This window comes from Schistocerca gregaria, chromosome 1 (genome assembly GCF_023897955.1).
Source record: "Schistocerca gregaria isolate iqSchGreg1 chromosome 1, iqSchGreg1.2, whole genome shotgun sequence".
NCBI classification, from domain to species: Eukaryota; Metazoa; Arthropoda; class Insecta; order Orthoptera; family Acrididae; genus Schistocerca; species Schistocerca gregaria.
The window spans coordinates 923,258,124-923,278,315 of NC_064920.1; the positions used below are offsets into that span (position 1 = coordinate 923,258,124).

General features: G+C 41.1%; 1 protein-coding gene across 1 annotated transcript in view; it reads left to right on the forward strand.

The window, feature by feature from the left end:
• LOC126275201 (neural cell adhesion molecule 2-like) overlaps positions 1 to 20,192 on the forward strand; it is a 1,450,213-nt gene that overhangs the window by 1,429,139 nt on the left and 882 nt on the right. The window contains exons 13-15 of the mRNA XM_049977177.1: positions 4,437 to 4,567; positions 9,005 to 9,358; positions 15,175 to 15,254. Coding sequence (XP_049833134.1) covers positions 4,437 to 4,567; positions 9,005 to 9,304 — 431 coding nt within the window. The 3' untranslated portion in view covers positions 9,305 to 9,358; positions 15,175 to 15,254. The remainder of the gene's footprint in view (positions 1 to 4,436; positions 4,568 to 9,004; positions 9,359 to 15,174; positions 15,255 to 20,192) is intronic.

Here is a 20,192-nt window from a genome sequence, read left to right on the forward strand (position 1 = left end):
GGGATCTACAGGAATTAAGATTACGCTTAAGACGTGTACCAGGGGCATAATTTTGCTACAGGATTTATATTCTCATCCATACACTTTGCATTTTGTTTAACAATTTTTTGAATGAAAGTGCTTCAATGAATTTCCAGAAGTTACCGCGATGTTTTATTGAAGTGAGGAAGTCAATAAACCAAATTTACGTTACTGAAGCATTGAGAAAGGTCATAAAACTGACAAGAAACGTCAGCATTAAGAGCATGTAACAGTACGATCTTCCAACTTATTTTCTTGTCATCATAGCTCCGTATTGTTTGCAGGTGATACGGGCATCAAGTGTTACTTTATACTTAAGTGCCAAGAGCCTCTTGCGTCCACATACGAGAAGATATCGTCAGCTCACTAGTCAAAATGTGTATATCCAACGCAGTTCACAATCATCAATGGACGAGTATCCAAAAAACACAGTTTCATGTTGTTGCGATATCCTTCGGCAAGCTAAATCCCGCGATATGTGAACTTGAAATATTTATATAGGAAAGATTTTTGTGTACTAAAATTACGTTTGCATTAAGAAATGTGTGAGTACTGTTCCTTTCAAATGGTAACTTTTGTCTTGGGTGACGCTACGCAGTGTATTTTGTTCCATAAAGCGTCACCCTCCTGACGAGTTGACGTGAAGGCATCGTATTGAACGGAGATTACGTGAAAAAAATACGGTTTTGTAGATGAAAGAGTTGCAAAATATATGGTTTATTGAAATTCTGAGTAAAGCCAAACCTTTTTTCAGCAAAAAAAGTTTTGGACTACTTACTGAACGCCCCTCGTATAACATGAACTACAATGTTCCTAACACTTTTCCCTGGAGAATGCCCGAACTTACATCTACATCTGTCAATGACTTTCCATTCAAGATAATTTCGTTTCATGTCTGGTATAATGAATCATACCTGAATAAGCGCTGGTGTCATAATGAGTGAAGTACTTTTCTGATGCGAAGTTATGCTGCAACAAACTGATGCGTGTATGAATACTTTCTTGACCACTGCATACTAAAATGACCCAGTTGCCGGTCTCATGGATAAGATGCGGCAGTGAGCCGGATGACAAAAGAGTTACCTTCGTTTTCAAATCTGTAGACGAAAAAGAGTACCCTGGTAGCAATCAGTAAATATTGTGTAATGATCGACAACCTGTCATAGTAACGACATGAGCGCACCATTCTGTGTAAATTCTGGTGCTGCAAAAGCTCCAGGATAGCAGCATCAATCTTCCTTCATATGTGAGAATAGCCAAGGTGTCTGACTTCAAAAAAAGAAGCTGTGCCTTCTTTCATTTCGCTCAAATTCACGAACCGAAACCTATACTGGTAATAAGCTGCTGGAGATGGGAAAGCATCTTACCAAAAATCTGTCAGCACACCAAATTAGTTTGTTTTCAGTACCCGTTTCATATCTTCTTTAATACAGCCGTGGCGTCAAACATGATAGACGATTTTAAGTAACAGATGGACATTAATTATTAGTGCTATTTATGAGAGATATCGGTCACACTACGCTTGCATGTACACAGGTGCCTGTAAGAAGCGTGAGTAGGATACGCTTTGTTTCGGTCCCTCTAACGACGCTTATTAGATGAATGCACTGCCATCTAAAATCTCTATCTACTGGTAGTACAGGAGGCCATGTATTATGGAATATATGCACTTATTCTCATATTAACACTAATAGACTCCCAAAGCGTTTTGTTGATGTAAAAACCCAAAAATCGACAAGCAGACTAACATGTATACTCTGCTTGTGTTGAAGATAATAAAAGAACCAAGAAAAAAATTAAGTAGATGTGCATATGTTATGGATAAAAGGGTATCAGAGAATTTTCTATTTCGAAATAAAAAGACTATTTTGTGGAAGTTGTGATCAGGATAGGAATCATGAATTACAGGTATACACAAGGAGCGATACGAAGTATGTACAGCAAATTGGTTGCATGTGGTTTTCTCTTAACAATAAGTGTTACCTCCTTACTCTGTGGATTCGCTTTAAATAAGTATAGTTCGGAAACAAAAAACTTAAAAGAATCTGATACACAGTTCAAAACTTTGTTCTATAAGTCTTTCTGGTTCAAGTAATCTTATGGTGACAGTCCAATCTTTGAAAAAAAAAATGGCTCTGAGCACTATGGGACTTAACATCTGAGGTCCCCTAGAACTTAGAACTACTTTAACCTAACTAACCTAAGGACATCATACAACACCCAGTCATCACGAGGCAGAGAAAATCCCTGACCCCGTCGGGAATCGAACCCGGGAACTCGGGCGCGGGAAGCGAGAACGGTACCGCACGACCGTATCATTACACACTTTAGAAAGTAACAAATTATATTTGTAATTGAAGACTCAAACTATTGTAGCCTTTGAATGATTTCGTGACGCCTCAAACTGACGTTCTCTTCATTTTATCTACGATTGTGCAATTTCGGAAGCATTATACACTGGATGCATTACTAACACTTACAAGTTTTACATAGCAACAAGTGTTATTTCATTATTTTCTAGCTGTTTATAAATTACTTTATAGACTATTCGTGATATATGATGCCATCCTTGCACCTGTGAGTGAATGTAACTGTCATTAGTAAATTAGAAATAGGTTTTCGCTATTTTAGGAGTACAATACTTTTCAATCGTGATTGCAAAGCTCTTCTATACAAGGTCGAAGTTTTAAACGTACTTACACTTGGAAGATCATAATTATTTTACAGAATTTCGCTGTTTTGGCTACGTATGCCTCAGTTCTGTTACATTTAATCATGGTTTATCATTGATGTGAATATATTTGTCTGTTTTTTCCTTAAAATAACATGAAAATATTTATTATACTATTGTTGTGGGAGCATGTCATTTTTGAATAACTGTTACAAAAGCCTTGTATAAGCTCACAGTACTCTGATGAAACGGTACTGTAAACCATTAAAATCATGTGTAACCTTCCATGACCTACTTTCTTCTTGCGTGATCTTTTGGTTGACAGTCATATTTAAAAATGAGTATAGTGATAAATGTACTTTCTATCGTTCTTTATGTTTCGTCGTAGAACTGATAAAAAGTTGTCTAGGAACTTTCAGTTTCTGGCATCTTTTTTTATTGAAAAATCTGTCTCATTAGTCTTTAAGATGGATGTAAATATTAATTTCTTCCATCACACGATTGATATTGCCTTACTGTAACTTCTGTAATATTTGTAGCGATTCGTCAATATTAGGTATTTTGTGATTGGTGTCTTTTAAGTGTGCACAAAAGGTGGGTGGGTTATGGTCGCTTATTGTCATGTGTTCTTTACCAAATCTGCTAACTTTCCTTCCTTTTTGTCCAGTATAAAACTTTTGAGTATTTCAGTATTCTTCACTGTTAATTTAATATATTTCTGACTGCGGAACATGCTCTGATTTGCTTGGCATGTGGTTTTTTTAATTGAATAGTGTACCCTTTAAAAATATTTATAGCCACGTTTCGGAGTCTTTTCCAATGTTTTGTATTTTTTCAGTGCTACGTCGATCAGTCTGTGCGTCACTGATCTTTTATGCTCTCGGTTGGCATGATTGATTGTGGATAATTACGTCTACTGCCGGTGGTTTACGAAAAATATCAAATGTGTGTCAGATATACCGCTTGAAATTTTTAAATCCAAAATGTTCATGCTCTTATTTGTTTCTCTTTCCTTAGTGAATTTAAGTTTCTGATGTTAAGCTCGTAAATGATACTAATGCATACAATGTGCATTGCTCTCATTATAGGTACTTGTAAACAGCCTAAGGCCAAAACTTTACAGTCGTACATTAAGTAAAGGGAATGTCAGATGAAGCCTTCACGAAACCATTCAAAAACTTCATTCCAGCTGCAGACTCTATCACATTGAAGATTATGTTGCACCTTTGCATACTTTTCAAAATTCAGAATTTAAATTTGGATATGAAGAATCGAACTATATTGACTAAGACGCTCCATATGAAATACCTACATCTACGGTTACAGCATTCTCCGAAAGGCAACTAATGATATATGGCGGAGGTTACTTCTGTTGCCACTAACTGATCTCCCCCTTACTCTGTTCCATTCGCGAGTGGCACGTGGGAAGAGTGGAGGTCGGTAAGCCTGTGCATGTCCTTATGGTGGTGTACTATACCCAATGCTAATCTTCTTCTGTCAACTTACTTCAGCTGAGTGTTTGAGTCTGTTCAACTATGTCAGTGCTGGCTATATAGACGATGTTTCCTAAGACTGAAATAAGTGTGTGTTGAAAAATTGTATGGTGAAATGCTATTTCCGCGGTCATATGGAACTCACGCCATTTAAGAGAGACATTTTGCCTTGTGCAGACATCTACAACCCTACAGAACTCTTCTATACCGTGTTGGGCAATTCCTCACGTGTCGAGGCCGTTGTGTTGCAGAGACGGAGCTGCCGGGGCAGGCGTACAAGGCGCTGCAGCAGTACAACATCGTGGTGGAGGCGCGCCCTGTCAACGTGGACTCGTCGGCGCAAACCGTCCTCTACAGCGCCGTCAACACCTTCCCCATGACGGTGAGCACCCAGCTAGGCGTCCACAGAGCTGCCTGGTTCTGTTACAACACCTGTACACTACTTAACTGAAGTAACACAGGTTTCTCTCAATAGCACGACCTGGATGCATATTCCCTTCATCTATAAAACTTTCTTAAAGCCACATATTTAAGTTATGTGAACTATGGAGCCAGTGAATTTTGTTTCAAGACAACTTCTCACCTGAAGATATCCTTTGGCATAACAAAGAATAGCATATGCAACGAAATAATAGAACAAACACTTTTTTCCCACGGAACAAGGTAAGGAACAATTCACAAAAATAAAGATGGTAAATACGATAGAGAAAATTTCTGTACGCCGCTTTTTCCAATGCTCATACTGGAATGCTTGTAACAAAAGGCTCGATGAAAATTACTGTTAAATTGGTTTAGTGATGACTTTATCACAGTAACTATGTCGTAAACAGGAAGTTTCCGCAGTTTGTGATGCTTTAAACGATAGCGAGGATCTACGGAAATGTGAGGGTGGTAACTGGCAAGTTATTTGACTTTGAGAGCTTGAGCTTTTCCTTATATCCTTAGACTAGAAAGCATTGTTTGAGGTGTGGAGGATGTGATGCGATTAAAATATGTAGTAGTCGTCCTAAAAAGGCATGGAAAGTGAAGGATGAAGCAAAACTTGCCGTTGTACAGCAGATTCTCACGAAATGACTGGCATATCTTCCGTAAGTTCTGGTTCGAATGACTGATGTTTGTTATCCTCTAGAAAATCTATTGCCGGCCGGTGAGGCCGAGCGGTTCTAAGCGCTTCAGTCTGGAACCGCGAGACCGCTACAGTCGCAGGTTCAATTCCTGCCTCGGGCATGGATGTGTGTGATGTCCTTAGGTTAATTAGTTTTAAGTAGTTCTAATTTCTAGGAGACTGATGACCTCATATGTTAAGTCCCATAGTGTTCAAAGCCAGTAAGAAAATCTATTTCTCAGCCGTCTGTGAAAAGAAAGGTCATTTTAAAGATGCATGTTGGTTCTGACGTAGACCATTCTTACGATTGCTCATTCGTTATTATATTCACACAATAGAACAATCGTAGAGGGAGACCAAGAGATGAATACACTAAACGCATACAGAAGGATGTAGGTTGCAGTAGGTACTGGGAGATTAAGAAGCTTGCACAGGATAGAGTAGCATGGAGAGCTTCATCAAACCAGTCTCAGGAATGAAGACCGCAACGACAACAACAGGACAATGCTGTGTATCTATTTCACAGAATTTTATGGGTCGAGTTGCCTTCACTAGTCCATCTCAGGCTTGACAATCGCTCATCCGCGCCACCGTTCCCGACGACATATCTTCTATATTTGCTTTCCGCATGCATTCTTCGTACATGGAGGGGGTTACAAACAGCGGGACAGAGATAAGGCGCAGGTAGTGTCATATGCTGATCGCTTTTCCTGGCCTTAAAGCCTAGCTAGTGTGTGTACCTAGCACAGTTTCTGTTCTTTAGGTTGTAGAGGGTACTAGCGATGAAAGGAAAAAAAATAGGGTTTAACGTCTACAGGACGACGAAGTCATTAGTGGTGACCAAGCATCGGATAGTTTACGAATAGGATGGGTAATCTACCATGACAAGTGTAAGTGAACTATTCCAGCATTTTACTCTATGTAGGGGAACCACAGGTTTTGTAAACCCTCGTTGCCAGTTTTATAAAGGCCTCGTCGCAACTGCTGAGTAGGCCGAGTTACCACGGTTGATACGGTAGGGCGAATTTGTGAGCCCGTGAAATGGCTTCTGCTGCAGTACACCGCTAGGACAATTTCTCCCTGCCACTTATTACAGAGCTATGCCCCAGGGTCAGGTAACAGGATAGGAGAACGAATGTTCTACAACACTCCAACAAATCAATAACAAAGTCACCCAAATGAGTTAAAAAGGTTTCCTTATTTTCGTGGCTTGTCGAATGATGAAGTCTACAACACTGCATGTAATATAACACAAAAGAAAGGCCGGAATGGCTAAGTGCAAATAATCGTAGGTAAACTCCACAGTAGATAGAAATTTGCAATTTACAACAACTGTCTGTTCACTAAACGACGTTCCCTGTCTAAGTCGGCCCTGGACGATGATTTACAACCAAGTTTGGGAGACCTGCTATTCTCTCTTCAACGTAGGCTTCTGTCCGTTGTCGTCAGGTTATTGGCGGATTGTTTTGGGCTGGCAATTAACCCAGGCGAAGTCGTTGTCTTCGTCTTCAGCGCCGTCTGTGGCGCTCATGGAACTCGTGCAAGTGGCGAGTGTCAATGGGACTGGCACCACCTCGCATCTTCGTGCCTGTGGTGGTTTGGCCCTGGCTGTGTCTTGTTCGGACGACAGAGCAACAGGAAGCTTAAGATAGAGTGTCTTGCGTATTATCACCCCCGTTAGGAAATTTCTCCTAGCCAAGGAGTACAGTTTTCTTCTTTGGAATACACATTCAAGCGCGGTTTTTAACACAGTGTCGAACTATTTTCAGAACACACTATTTGCTTCATAAAGAATCCTTCCTAGTAACGTTAATGGCCACGTCCTAAACATGAGACTTGCTTTAAAAAGTAGAATCAGTTGCCACATTAATTAAAATCAGTAGCACGATCATAGCATACATATCATTAAATTGTCCTGGAAGCTCGACGTTTTTCTAATATGCCTCAATGAAATGCATCACCGGCTGATAGTTCCAGTTTTTTACTTTACATCACGCCAGTGTACTGTGGTTATGTCGCAGCAGCTAAAAACGACGTTTGAAGAGATAAGAAGCGACCACAGCAATTACTTCGAATCACGTCTATTGTAGAGCTTCAATCTGCAAATAGGTTCGATGCCAACCTATCTTTTGTGCTTACGTCTCGTGGTGACACTCAGCGACCTCTGTTCTTATTTGGATACATTCCAGTGCCTGTTCTCCCCTCCATTGCCATTGCCCCGGATGTCTTAAGTCGTGTTTTGTCATGCTGCCCCTACTTCTAGTTAATTTTTTCCACGCATTTCTTTCCTCGATGATTCTGCACAGGACTTTCTCATCTCACATCTTACCAACAAATTTTCAGCATCCTTTTGTAACACATCTCTGTTTCTTTTTACCAAAGCCAGACATTCGTTTTCACGCGAATGCTACGTTGCCTGCGTACATTCTCATAGATTATCCCTCCGGTTAATGCCTATGGTTCATACAATACTTCGATAAAAATTCTCATAGATTATCCCTCCGGTTAATGCCTATGGTTCATACAATACTTCGATAAAACTATGTGACTGACATATCAGCAAGTAAATTGGAATGGGAGAACCACCAGTCAGTCATGGTTCTTTCTCGAGTGCCACGTTCTTGTTGCTTTGCATGTTTAAGAGATACATGTATACGCTCCATATTGAGCAGACACTGTGTAGAGACTATTTACAAACCGGCAAAGAAGGTTAAATAGTGTCTCAGATCGGAAAGGAGGAAAGGTATCCACTGACAATGTCTGGAATACACCGAATACCATACACACGTGGAAAAGTCTAACTTGGAACGACTGGACGATCTATGAACGCCAGGATCACCAAACAAAAGTGGCATTACAGGTTGGGGCAGCTAGAGAAATCGGCTGTGGTGGAGCACGCACTGTGAGAGACCGACCAAATAATATAATTCGTCGACACAGAAGTTCTTGCTGTAGAGAAGAGCTATTAGACACGTTTGTTTAGGGAAGCTATAAAAATACACAAACAGAACAATAGCTTCACAAGAAAGACAAAAGCCTAATGTGGCCGGATGGATTTACGTGCTGTAGAGAATGGAGAATTGCAGGTAGCAAGGGAGGAACAAAGCGGTTATGACCACGGAAAAGCGCTCGGAAGTTAGTGCGCCAGGAGCGCGACTATAGTCCACCACCAGCTATGGAGGATGATACATTGATATTGTCAGGCACTCGTGATGGCGAAATGTCAGCAAAATTATCAAACAAACGTCGGCGGAGGAACTCGAGACAAGCCAATACGAGGTTTATTAACAAGTGGCCACGAAAGCCTTAACAGTTTCATATATCCGTAACCTTATCAAGTATGGCTGTCTGCACAAGAAAACTGTCCCCTACCACTCCAACCTGCCGATCACAAAGTTATTTTTTTTAAAAATAGAGTGGACTTCTGTTGGCGGGGAATACTCTCTATATGTGTGTTACTCTGCCTCTTAATATCATCATGTCTTCGTCCATCATCGTTATTTTACTTCCGAGAAAGCAGAATTCATGGAATTTTATATTTTCAGTGACACCTCCTTCGTACACTGACACGTTGTTTACTTCATTGCGGTTTTGTCTCACTCCTTGAAGCGAAATTTCTTCGCTTGGTCCGCTTCGTAGTCCCAGGTTTTGAAGTTACAACCGTACCAGTCTACCACGGGGGCCAGTTGAGATGAGCGTGGTACCGGTTTGCAGGAGGCGGTTGTGCTGGCGCCGTGCTGGCCGTCCCCCGGCTCGTCTGACGCGTCGGCGCCGCTGCTGGCGCCCGCGACAGCCACAGCCGCCCCCGGCGGGCCGCCCCCCGGCGCCGCCCCCCTGGGCTCTGCAGCGGCCTCCCCGCGGCTGCAGGACGCCGAGACGCAGACGGCGGCGCCCTTGCTGCCGCTGCCGCTGCCCCTGCAGCTGGCGACGGCTGCAGCCGCCCCCGCGCCTGCCCCTGGCACCGCCGCCGCAGCTGCCGCCTTGGGCCAGCAGCACAAGGAGAGCACCGTGTAGCGGAACCAGGCGCACCGCATGCGCTGCCAAACACTCCGTCCTACGATGACACTGGTACGCCACGGGCACCGCTATTACTTGCAGTTCTTTTGAGTCATCGCTGGCCAGAGTGGCCGAGTGGTTCTAGGCGCTACAGTTTGGAACCCCCCGACCACTACTGTCGCAGTTTCGAATCCTGCCTCGGGCATGAATGTATGTGATGTCCTTATGTTAGTTAGGTTTAAGTAGTTCTAAGTTCTAGGGAACTGATGACCTCAGAAGTTAAGTCGCATAGTGCTCAGAGGCATTTGAAACTTTTTTTTTTTTTTGTGCCATCAGTCTTCTGACTTGATACTGCCCAGCACGAATTCCTTTCCTGTGCCAACCTTTTCATCTCAGAGTGCCATTTGCATCGCATGTGCTCAGTTTCTTCCTACGTGTGTTCCATCTCTGTCTTTGTGTACAGTTTTTGCCCTCTACTGCTCCTTCTAGTATCATGGACGCCCTACTATTCTGTCCCTTCTTCATGTCAGTGTTTTCCTTATATTTCTTTCCTCATCGATTCTGCGGAGAACCTCCTCATTGTATACCTTACCAGCCCAACTAAGTTTCATCATTCTTCTGTAGCAGCACATCTCAAATGTTTCGAATCTCTTCTGTTCCGCTTTTTCCAGAGTCCATGTTTCACTGTCACACCACGCTGTGCTCGAAACGAACATTCTCAGCTATTTTCCCCTAAAATTAAGGCTATGTTTGATAATAGTATACATCTTTCGGACAGAAATGCCCTTTCTTCCAGTGCTAGTCTGCTTATGTCCTCCTTTCACCGTCCGTCATGAATTATTTTGCTGTCTAAATAACAGAACCCCTTAAGTTCATCTATTTTTTGATAATCAATCCTGATGTTGAGTGTCTCGATATTCTCATTTCTGCTACTTCTCTTTACGTTCGTCTTTCTTCGATTTACTCTCAATCCATACTCAGTACTCGTCAGAGTGTTCATTCCTTTCAACACGTTCTGTAATTCTTCTTCGCTTTTACTGAGGATAGCAATGTCACCGGCGAATCTTATCATTTAATTCATTTCAGTAAAAACTTGTTACGTAGCTCCAAGCTTTCAGCTACGATCAGTTCACATGTGCACAAAAATACTTACCGAACATCCCACTTACCTTGAAATTATCACGAGATCATTAATGCAATCTTCAGATATATGTATTTCATACGAAGGTGTACTGCAAATAATACCTCAGATTTTTTTTATTTTTCATCTCTACATGTTTTCAGCCCCCTGCTCCTATAGTGCTCTGAATTGCAGCGTCTAGCATTGCGGTGTGGTACGTAACTTTGAGAGCTTCGAATTCGAAATGCGTCCACACATAGAGAACCCTTTCCCTCACCGTGACAATGCCAGGCCACACACGAGTACTGCGACATCTGTAATAACCCGACCAACGCCTTGGGCTCACTGCCGTTGGTCATCCACCATAACGTCAAAAAATTGGATCCGACTTTCATCTGTATCCATAACTTAAACAACATGTTCGATGTCATCCCTTTGATTGTGGTGAAACGGTGCAAGCAGAGGCGAGATTGTGGCTCCGTCAACAAAGTGACGGTGTCATCAACCTGGTTTCTCGTTGGGAGAAATGTCTTCGTCGACAGGGTCAGTACGTCGAGAAATATATTATGCACACTCAAGAATAAAAATATAGATATTAATGACGTTTGTTTTACTTAAAAAGCTTTAAGAGTTTGCACGTAAGAAATTTGGGGGCATTACGTTTGAGCACCCCCTCGTGTACTACACAAAAGGGTCAGGCTGAGTAATTGGAATTTGAGTGAAATCATTATATTTTGTACGGGAGGTAGCAATTTTAATACCTCTTAGTGAGGTATTGAGTAACAATCAGAGCCCTGATAAAAAATGTTGCCTGTCACCTGTCCATTGTTTATTTGAATGACTTAGTCAACAGCTCGCAAAGCGAAGCATCTGAATGCATTGAACTATGTCGACGTATATCAGTCGAATCTCTTTTTCGGTGTCTACCAGACCATACAAACCTTTCAAATCTCTGTTTATCTCATCCTCGTAATATATATATTTGTGAAAAACGAGAAAAAGAGACAACGTTGTGTTAGTTATATGTCAGGTATACTCAAAATAATATTTAAATGATGCCTCATTAAAAAAAGTAAAATATTTCAGATCTTTGGATGTGAAATTGTTAATTTTCAAGAAGGTTGGTATACTAAATGATGACATTATATCTGTGTCGACAATGTGTAACAGAAAAGCAGATTTTGTTTATAATATTTGAGACATATATCTTCATCCATCTGATTACCCTGCAATTCACGGTTGAAGTGCTTGGCAGAAATTGTATAGAACCACTTTCGTTCTATTTCTCGTATCTCGAACAGCACATGGGAAAAATTAATATCTAAAGCTTTTTGTGCGACGTTAATTGCTCCATATGTAAGTGCCAGCCAAGAAAAAAAATTTTGGCACCCTGAATAGAAAGTGGGTGACTGAAATTTCATGAAAATATCTCACCGCAACTAAGAACGCCTTATTTTTAACGAGTGCCACTCCATACGTTTGACAATGTCAGGTGACGCTCTCCCGTATTTCTTGATGATACAAAATACCTCTTTCTCTTGAATGTTTTGATGTTATCCGTCAATCTTATCTGGTAAGAAGCCCACAGCGCACAGTAATACCTCATACGAGGACGGACAATTGCAAGGTAGGCAAATCTCTTTAGGAGATATGTTGCATATCCTAGGTGCTTCGCAAGTACAACACAGGTGGTAGCGTACCTTTCCCACAACATAACCAATTTTTTGTATGGTATCGAAACATGGATAAATCAACGGAGTCCGCTCGACATACTACAAGACTTTGTGTACGATGCGAACGAGGTCAATTTACTTGGTATGTAGCACAGAAACGTAACCACTACGTGTGCACACAAATATGAAGCAGTGTCTCTAAAAGGCCAGTGTGAGTGCAGCCCTTGACCACAATTACCACATCCTGCCGAGAATCTTTTCAACATCAAAGGAGTGATGTCGAAATGCAGTTTTAGAGCATTCATTGTGCCCTACGAAACAGTAATAAAATTACCGGCGCCAATCCAGGGTTGGAAGAGTAACATTTATCGATAGCTCTTTCACACTTTCAACGTTTAAATGTACTACATCCTAGTCACTCTCAAAATCGAGTCTGATTAATTGTGTTTGAAGTTAGAGGCTTTACGGTTCCCATAGCAGAATCGTCGCACCTGTTGAAACCGGTATCGAGCCTATGAATATGCTATGAATAATTATGTCCAGAGTCGCCACATCATATGAAAAATTATTTACCAACGTCTGACATACGGAGTATGGTGTCCTGTAACTGTGTTTCACATCATCAATGGTAAGAAAGAGAGCCATATTTAACTCTTTATGTCTCTAATCGGCAGTGAAATGTAACGTATTTTCATATCTTCTGATACAAATGTTGTTTTGCATTTTATGTTCGTTGAAAATGTTGGAATGTCGAAACGCATAAGGTGATTTTAGAAATCTATTAAAAAACCAGAAACCCGCCTCGATTGCGAAAAAAGCACCTAGTGTTAAGTGGTAATCCAGGTTCCGGCGTAGATAACTACACCTTCTTCAGAACAACAATAAAACCCACAAGTGTTCTGAAGAAGGTGTAGTTATCTATGCCGAAACCTGGGTTAACACTTAACACTAGGTGCTTTTTTCGCAATCGACGTGGGTTTTTAGTTTTTTAATATATTAACCAAAGATAGCTGACGCGCTGCGATGTTGAAAGTTCTTAGATTTTATAAATAATAAAAAGTGTGATCAAGACATCACAAAGTGAATAAAGTGTCGAATAAAATGTGGTTGTTCTTTATCTGTAAGGTAATGTCCAAAAAAGTTGACTTTCTATTTTATTAGAGCTATACTGATAAGTTTATCTTATCAGGAATAGAATCTATGTCTCCACGCAATGGGTCAATTTTTCTGCTTGCTTGAGGTATCAATTTAGCATTTCTTCACTGGCTGCTCGTTCGGGTAGATCCTTGCTACAGAAGAAATTACTTACCACTCCACCCCATCAAAACATCTTATGTGGAAATGAAGTTGTTCATGACAGCAAATGTCGATGGACTCTTCGATATGATGCGAGAACTTACGGCTGCTCTTTTTTTCCCCTTTCTAATTGTCTTCAATATCACTGGACGTATCACTAACTCGGCGGCTGATTCTAACAGCAGAGAGAGTAATCTCAGTAGCACATTTGAACCAAGGACAATTTTTACCGTGTCTTTACTAACGGGCATTACTAACATTTCTGCTTATGTCTGTTGTTTTATGTCGTTTGCGATTAGTTCGAAAGATTTATCGACGTAGTTATGAACTTCACTTGTGGTTTTCTTTATTTTGTTCCACCAAGCGCCGAAAATATTTCACATCTTTACTTAACAGACGGGAATATTTGGTTGATAAATACCGTTTCAGTTTATTGGGAATCATAGCAGCACCTTTTACTGCCCACAGATCAAAGCCTGTTACGTTAATAAGAGTCCTTAGCAGGTACTAGATGATGAATTTATGACGTCAGGTATACCGGGTGATCAAAAAGTCAGTATAAATTTGAAAACTTAGAGAGGTAAAAATTGACACATATGCTTGGAATGACATGGGGTTTTATTAGAACCAAAAAAATTAATAAATAAAATAAACAAGTATTGCTAGACGCGTGAAACATCTCTTCTGCGCGTAGTTTGGTGATGATAGTGTGCTCAGCCGCCAGTCTCGTCATGCATCGCCTCCCAGGTCCCCAGACCTCAGTCCGTGCGATTATTGGCTTTGGGTTTAACTGAAGTCGTGAGTGCATCGTGATCGACCGACATCTCTAGGAATGCAGAAAGACAACATCCTACGCCAATGTCTCACCATAACTCCGGACATGTTTCACACTGCTGTTCACAACATTATTCTTCGGCTACAGCTATTGTTGAAGAATGATGGTGGACACATTGAGCATTTTCTGTAAAGAACATCATCTTTGCTTAGTGTTACTTTGTTATGCTAATTATTGCTATTCTGAACAGATGAAGCGACATCTGTCGGACATTTTTCAACTTTTGAATTTTTCTGGTTCTAATAAAACCCCATGTCATTCCAAGGATGTGTGTCAATTTGTACCTCTCTGTCGACATTATTCCGAGATTCATTCAGATTTCAAATCTATACTGACTGTTTGATCACCCAGTATAACAAAAAACATATGATATACTGATCTGCATGAAAGCGTAATGCGATGCACACGAGTTTTAAAAATTCACTCGCCTTACAAATGTTATCTACTGGTGTAACCTCGTCTGTTAAAGTGTACACAACCAGAAACTCTTGGCCGAGCGGTTTTAGGCCATACAGTCTGGAACCGCGCGACCACTACGGTCGCAGGTTCGGATCCTGCCTCGGGCATTGATGTGTGTGATGTTGAGGTTAGTTATGTTTAAGTAGTTCTAAGTTCTAGGGGACTGATGACCTCAGAAGTTAAGTCCCATAGTGCTCAGATCCAGACACAGAAACCCACTCGACAATTTTGCAGTATCCTTGTACAAAGGATGAAAAGGGCACATACAACTCCTTTCCCGAAACGAAACTGTGCACACCGTTCATAAATGTTAAGACACAATTTTATTTGTGCTCAAGCTGACCGCACAGGTACAAGTTGCCCCACTCCAAAAGGACGCCGTTGAAACTTTTACTCATGCCACCATTCGTAGCTGAACTTTTTTGTTGTCTTCCATAACGCATATGCAGTAGGTAATCAGGGAATGAGAGTGACACCCTGCTGTTGAGCCTGCGTTCTGTTTCAGCACCGGAAGAGCGCCCCAGAAGCGACTCCCGGTGCGGGCCCGCGGCCATGGCCGGCGGATCGCCGCTGCGCCAATCGCAGGTGAGCTGCAGCCGCCCCGCGCGACTTCGGCAGGCCGCTCACTCCCCACACGACAGCAACACCCTTGCACAGTTCTGCCCCCTCAGATAGAACCAAAAGTCTGCCGTGTCCGCAACACAAACAGGAAGATCACTTCCTGATTGGTAAGTTACTGCGTTATCTTCTGCACGAGCTAGTACCACAGCACAAATCTACAGACGGTGCAGAAATTACCACCCTTGCTCCATCGCAGTTCATGGCAATGTGTACGTGACGAGCGCTGGCCTGTCTGCGATGCGTATGTACCCAGAGATGAAATGACGAAACACCTTGTGTCGATTGTGTTTGCTAAAGGATGATTTTCGTTTGGTTTTGATTCAACAGTTTACAGTGTTAAATTTTAGTAACGTGATTTACGAAGCTAATTGATCTGAACCGTGTTTCTTAGCAATAAAAGAGCTGAAGTTGGAGTGCACCATCAGCATTAGCAGTTAAAATAAAGCATAAAATATGCTAGATGTTTAAATATAAACGAAGTTCATTACCATTGCTTTTATTTCACGACATATTCTATTTTGTACTGCAACCATTTACATCTCAAATCTCATTTACAAAACATATTTTGACTATATTTATATTTATGTAATGCGGACAGAAAATTTAAAAAATCGACTGTAAGAATAACGCTCAAATTTAAAAGTCGTTCACCAGAAGTATGTTCATCAGTTGTTTATTTATTAGTAACCAATAATTGTCACTAAGTTGTATGTTGCTTGCGGATCATGATTTTGTAACAGCTTCTAGGCGTTTGGGCAATTAAACGTCTACACCCCCTTGCAACAACAGTGAAACTATCTCCTGCTAAGTTCTAATGGATGTTAAAAGCACGAAATATCATAACTCGAAAGTAATAACTGAACTACTTTAATGCAATCCCTGAGATATCTTACCGTATGTAAGTAGCAGCTTGTACTCTTCATTTGGTACCAGATACTTGGTCGGTAATTTTGATACTTTTTCTGATCGTTTGTACGTTTGGCCACTTGAGAGCAATAACTTAACAGGTTTCCATCCACTTATGATGTATATGACATTATTTTATCAAATTGTACAAGAGAGGAAATCAGTTTTACGGAACAACACTCTTAGCATGCTCTGAGAAGTTCCTCAATATAATTAAATTACAATTTCCTAAGTATGTGGTAAAGAAGTACCATCTAGTACATACTGCAAACCTTCACAAAAATAAAATACAGAATGAAAATGTTTCTTTTTTCCGATGTAACCCACAAGCATCCATTTCATAATTCTCATAAAATACAGGGTGATTCCCCTGCCTGTGCAGATGGGTTTTATGCAACCCACAACGCCTTAAATACCACGTGCAGAATTTTCATATTCTCTCGCTTGCTACTCGCAAACTATTACTCTTACAGAAGAAATGAACACGACCTTTTCGTAGGAAATTAGATGTAGTTAAATTTTGTTGTGGGATATGTTTGCGTCAGAAGCCGTAGTTTCAAATTACTAAAGAAAAACGTACAAAAGTGATCATCAAATGTGGGTTTATTTTTATTATTATTATTTTTTGCATAATTCGAAAATAGTGGCCTCCAGTAAAACGTTTTCCAGTAGAAACTATAACTGCATAAAATTTCCTACAGCTGCTCATTTGTTCTGTAAATCTACTAGCTTGCACATAGCGAGAGAGAAAATATGAAAATCTCATGTCGGGTTTCTGAAGGCTTTGCAGGTTAAATAAATCCCATCGGTAGGGGAAGCTGAAATCACCCTGTGTAACTACCTACAGCAGCTACAGATGATGCTTTACACAGAATGGATTGAGCCTATCCATTTCATCATCTTTTCTCTTGTCTGTTGTGGTCCACCACGAATAGACGTCTTCATCCGAGTGTAGAACTTGCACCCAAACTTTTCATTTCAATCTTCAACTACAGGATTTACCCTCTGGAACACCCTCACGTACCACGGATTTTATTCTTTTATGTCTTAACACATGTACTATGACCCTGTTCCTTCATATTGACAATGTTTCCTGCGCGTTCTTCTCTTCGCTGCGCGGGATTAGCCGAGCGGTCTAAGGCGCTGCAGTCATGGACTGTGCGGCTGGTCCCGGCGGAGGATCGAGTCCTCCCTCCGGCATAGGTGTGTGTTTTTGTCCTTAGGATAATTTTGATTAAGTAGTTTGTAAGCTTAGGGACTTATGACCTTAGCAGTTAAGTCCCACAAGAGTCCCCACATTTGATTTTTTTTGTTCCTCTCTACATCAATTTTGCAAAGGACATCTTCTTTCCATATCAGTCCAACTTCTTCTGTAGCACCACATTTTCAGAAGCTTCGATTTTCTCCCTATTGTTCAATATTTCATGATTCACTGTCAACGCTGTGTTTCAAACGCACGTTCTCAGAAATTTTTTCCTCACATTAAGGCTAATGTTTCATGCTCTGGAATTGTTTTGGCCGGGAGTGCTATCTTTGCCTGTGTTAGTTTACTTTTTTGTCCTCCTTGATTCGTTCTTCATTCTTCATTTTGCTTTCAAGGAAGCAGAATTCCTTCGTTTCACCTACTCCGTGATACTCCAATTCTGATGTTAAATATATTGCAAATCTCATTGTTGGTACTCAGTACTGTAGTCTTTCTGGGAGTTAATCCAGATCCTTAGTCTGCGCTCATTACACTGTTCATTTCACTCAATAAGTCCTGCAGTCCTTTATTACTTTTACTGAGGATTCTACAGTCTGGTTTGAATTGTCGTTTGGTTACTGCTTTCCCCACTGATTGTTAGGAATTCCGAACGAACGTACGTATATCCTCCGCCTTTTCGAAATACTAGTCTTCCAAACCACTGTCTTTCGCAGAAATAGCATCTTTTTCAGTCATGTCTTCATTTAGTCCTACCACGCCCGCATAGACCTTCAGCATACTGTCTTCACCTATCCGCTGTCTCTTTTACTTGTAAAGGTAGAATTCCTCTTTAAATCGTAATGTTGATGTCTTTGCATTTGATGTCACCGAAGGTTGTATCGACTTTTATTTACAGTGGTTCAGTCCTTCGTTTTTCTATTTCTTTATAGTGCTTTTCTGCGCCCATATCGTCTTCCCTTCCGTGCACTTACCAATTATTTCATTCCTCAGTTACTTACATTGATGTCTTCTCAGCATATTTGCTCTTCCCTCTTTCCTCATCAGATGAAGTACTTTTGCTGTCAACGAAGGTTTCTACACAATTCCGTTCCCTGTACCTACATTTGTCCAAATTATGTGATTGCTCTTTTTACATATGTCCATTCTGCTTGAACTGGTCTGTATACATCATCGCCCTTTCTGCAGTCTTAGAGAACTCCAAATGCATCTTATCATTCTGGACCACATCAGTATCATAGTTCTTTGTACATTGATTCCTCGGAACAATTTTCTTAAACCTCAGTACATCATTGCTAAAATTGTGGTCTGAGTCTATATCTGCACAAAGGTACGCCCTATGTTCCATTACGTATGAAAGGAAATTATGACAGTAACAAAAGACCAATTGGGGCTGAAGGTGGTATCCTGAGCCCATGTGTTCCCGACGTAAACAACAATGATCTTCGTTGGATACCTATGGTATTTACACATACAAGCTGCGGATGTATCTTGTAGCTCATGAAAAGATGATAGTGGTAACGAAAAGGGTAGCAGAACAGATGCATAAAGGCCAATGTAGTTAACTCCTGTCTCTTCGTGGTATGAGGAGCATATATCAGGTTCAAACTAGGTCTTATACTCTGTTCCAAATTGTCGTCCGATGGCCAGGATACGATCGTGTCTTTTACACTGACAGATATGTGACTCACTTGAATACTTTGGCTGAGTACATAAGTCGGAACTAGTACCTTATACTGCACCATGGGTGTTCAACAGAAAAGACACATTGGTTGTGTCCCTGCGTCAACAACACTCTCAGATTGTTGTCTGTCGATGTGGACGACTGTAAAAAACTTCAGGACAATTTATACATAATTTAGCCTCTCCCTAGTGAATGGTATCCCTTTTTAAATGTGAACAAATGAAAGTAAAATCGTTAACAAAGAGAGAGATATCGATTCTGCTATTAGTATCAAAAGCCCATAGCCTCATTTAAATATTTAGAGTTGATAACAAAACTGTATATGAAATTGGACACTAACGTAAAATCAGTATTAGAGCAAAGAAACAGCTTTGAGAAGGTTTTGGGAAAGCGCCGTGAATGTTCCTTTGACACCATGTGCTGTACGCTATATTAGAGCAAATGGAAACCGAGGGAGGTGGCGCAGTGGTAGGACACTGGACTCGCATTCGGGAGGATGACGGGTCAATCCCGCGTCCGGCCATCCTGATTTAGGTTTTCCGTGATTTCCCTAGATCACTCTAGGCAAATGCCGGGATGGTTCCTTTGAAAGGGCACGGCCGACTTCCTTCCCCATCCTTCCCTAATCCGAGCTTGTGCCCCGTCTCCCATGACCACGTTGTCGACGGGACGTTAAACACCAATATCCTCCTCCATCCTCAGAGCAAATGGAAAGCTTTGAAAAGGTTTCGGGAAAGCGCCGTACAGATTCCTTTGACACGCGTACAAGATGCTAGTACGACTATCTCTGAGTACTGGTTCATCAGTCGTAGCCCTTATCACATAACTATGACAACAGACAATGCATTAACTCAAAAATGGGTTGTTAGGATCGGAGAATGCTAATCCTCGGAGTATGTAAACAGTAAACTGTGAGGAAAGACGACGCTGCAGGTGAGAAAAACTCTCGACTATATTCGAGGAAGACAATAAGGCATTTCCGCTACCGCTGCGACACAGGTTGAGAACGAGTCCCGGGAATAAGCCAAGGATTCGTAGAGGTCTACTGGAGCCGTGTAGTGCAGTTGAACACGGTTGCACATTTCCTTTGTCTTGTAGGGACGAAGCCCAT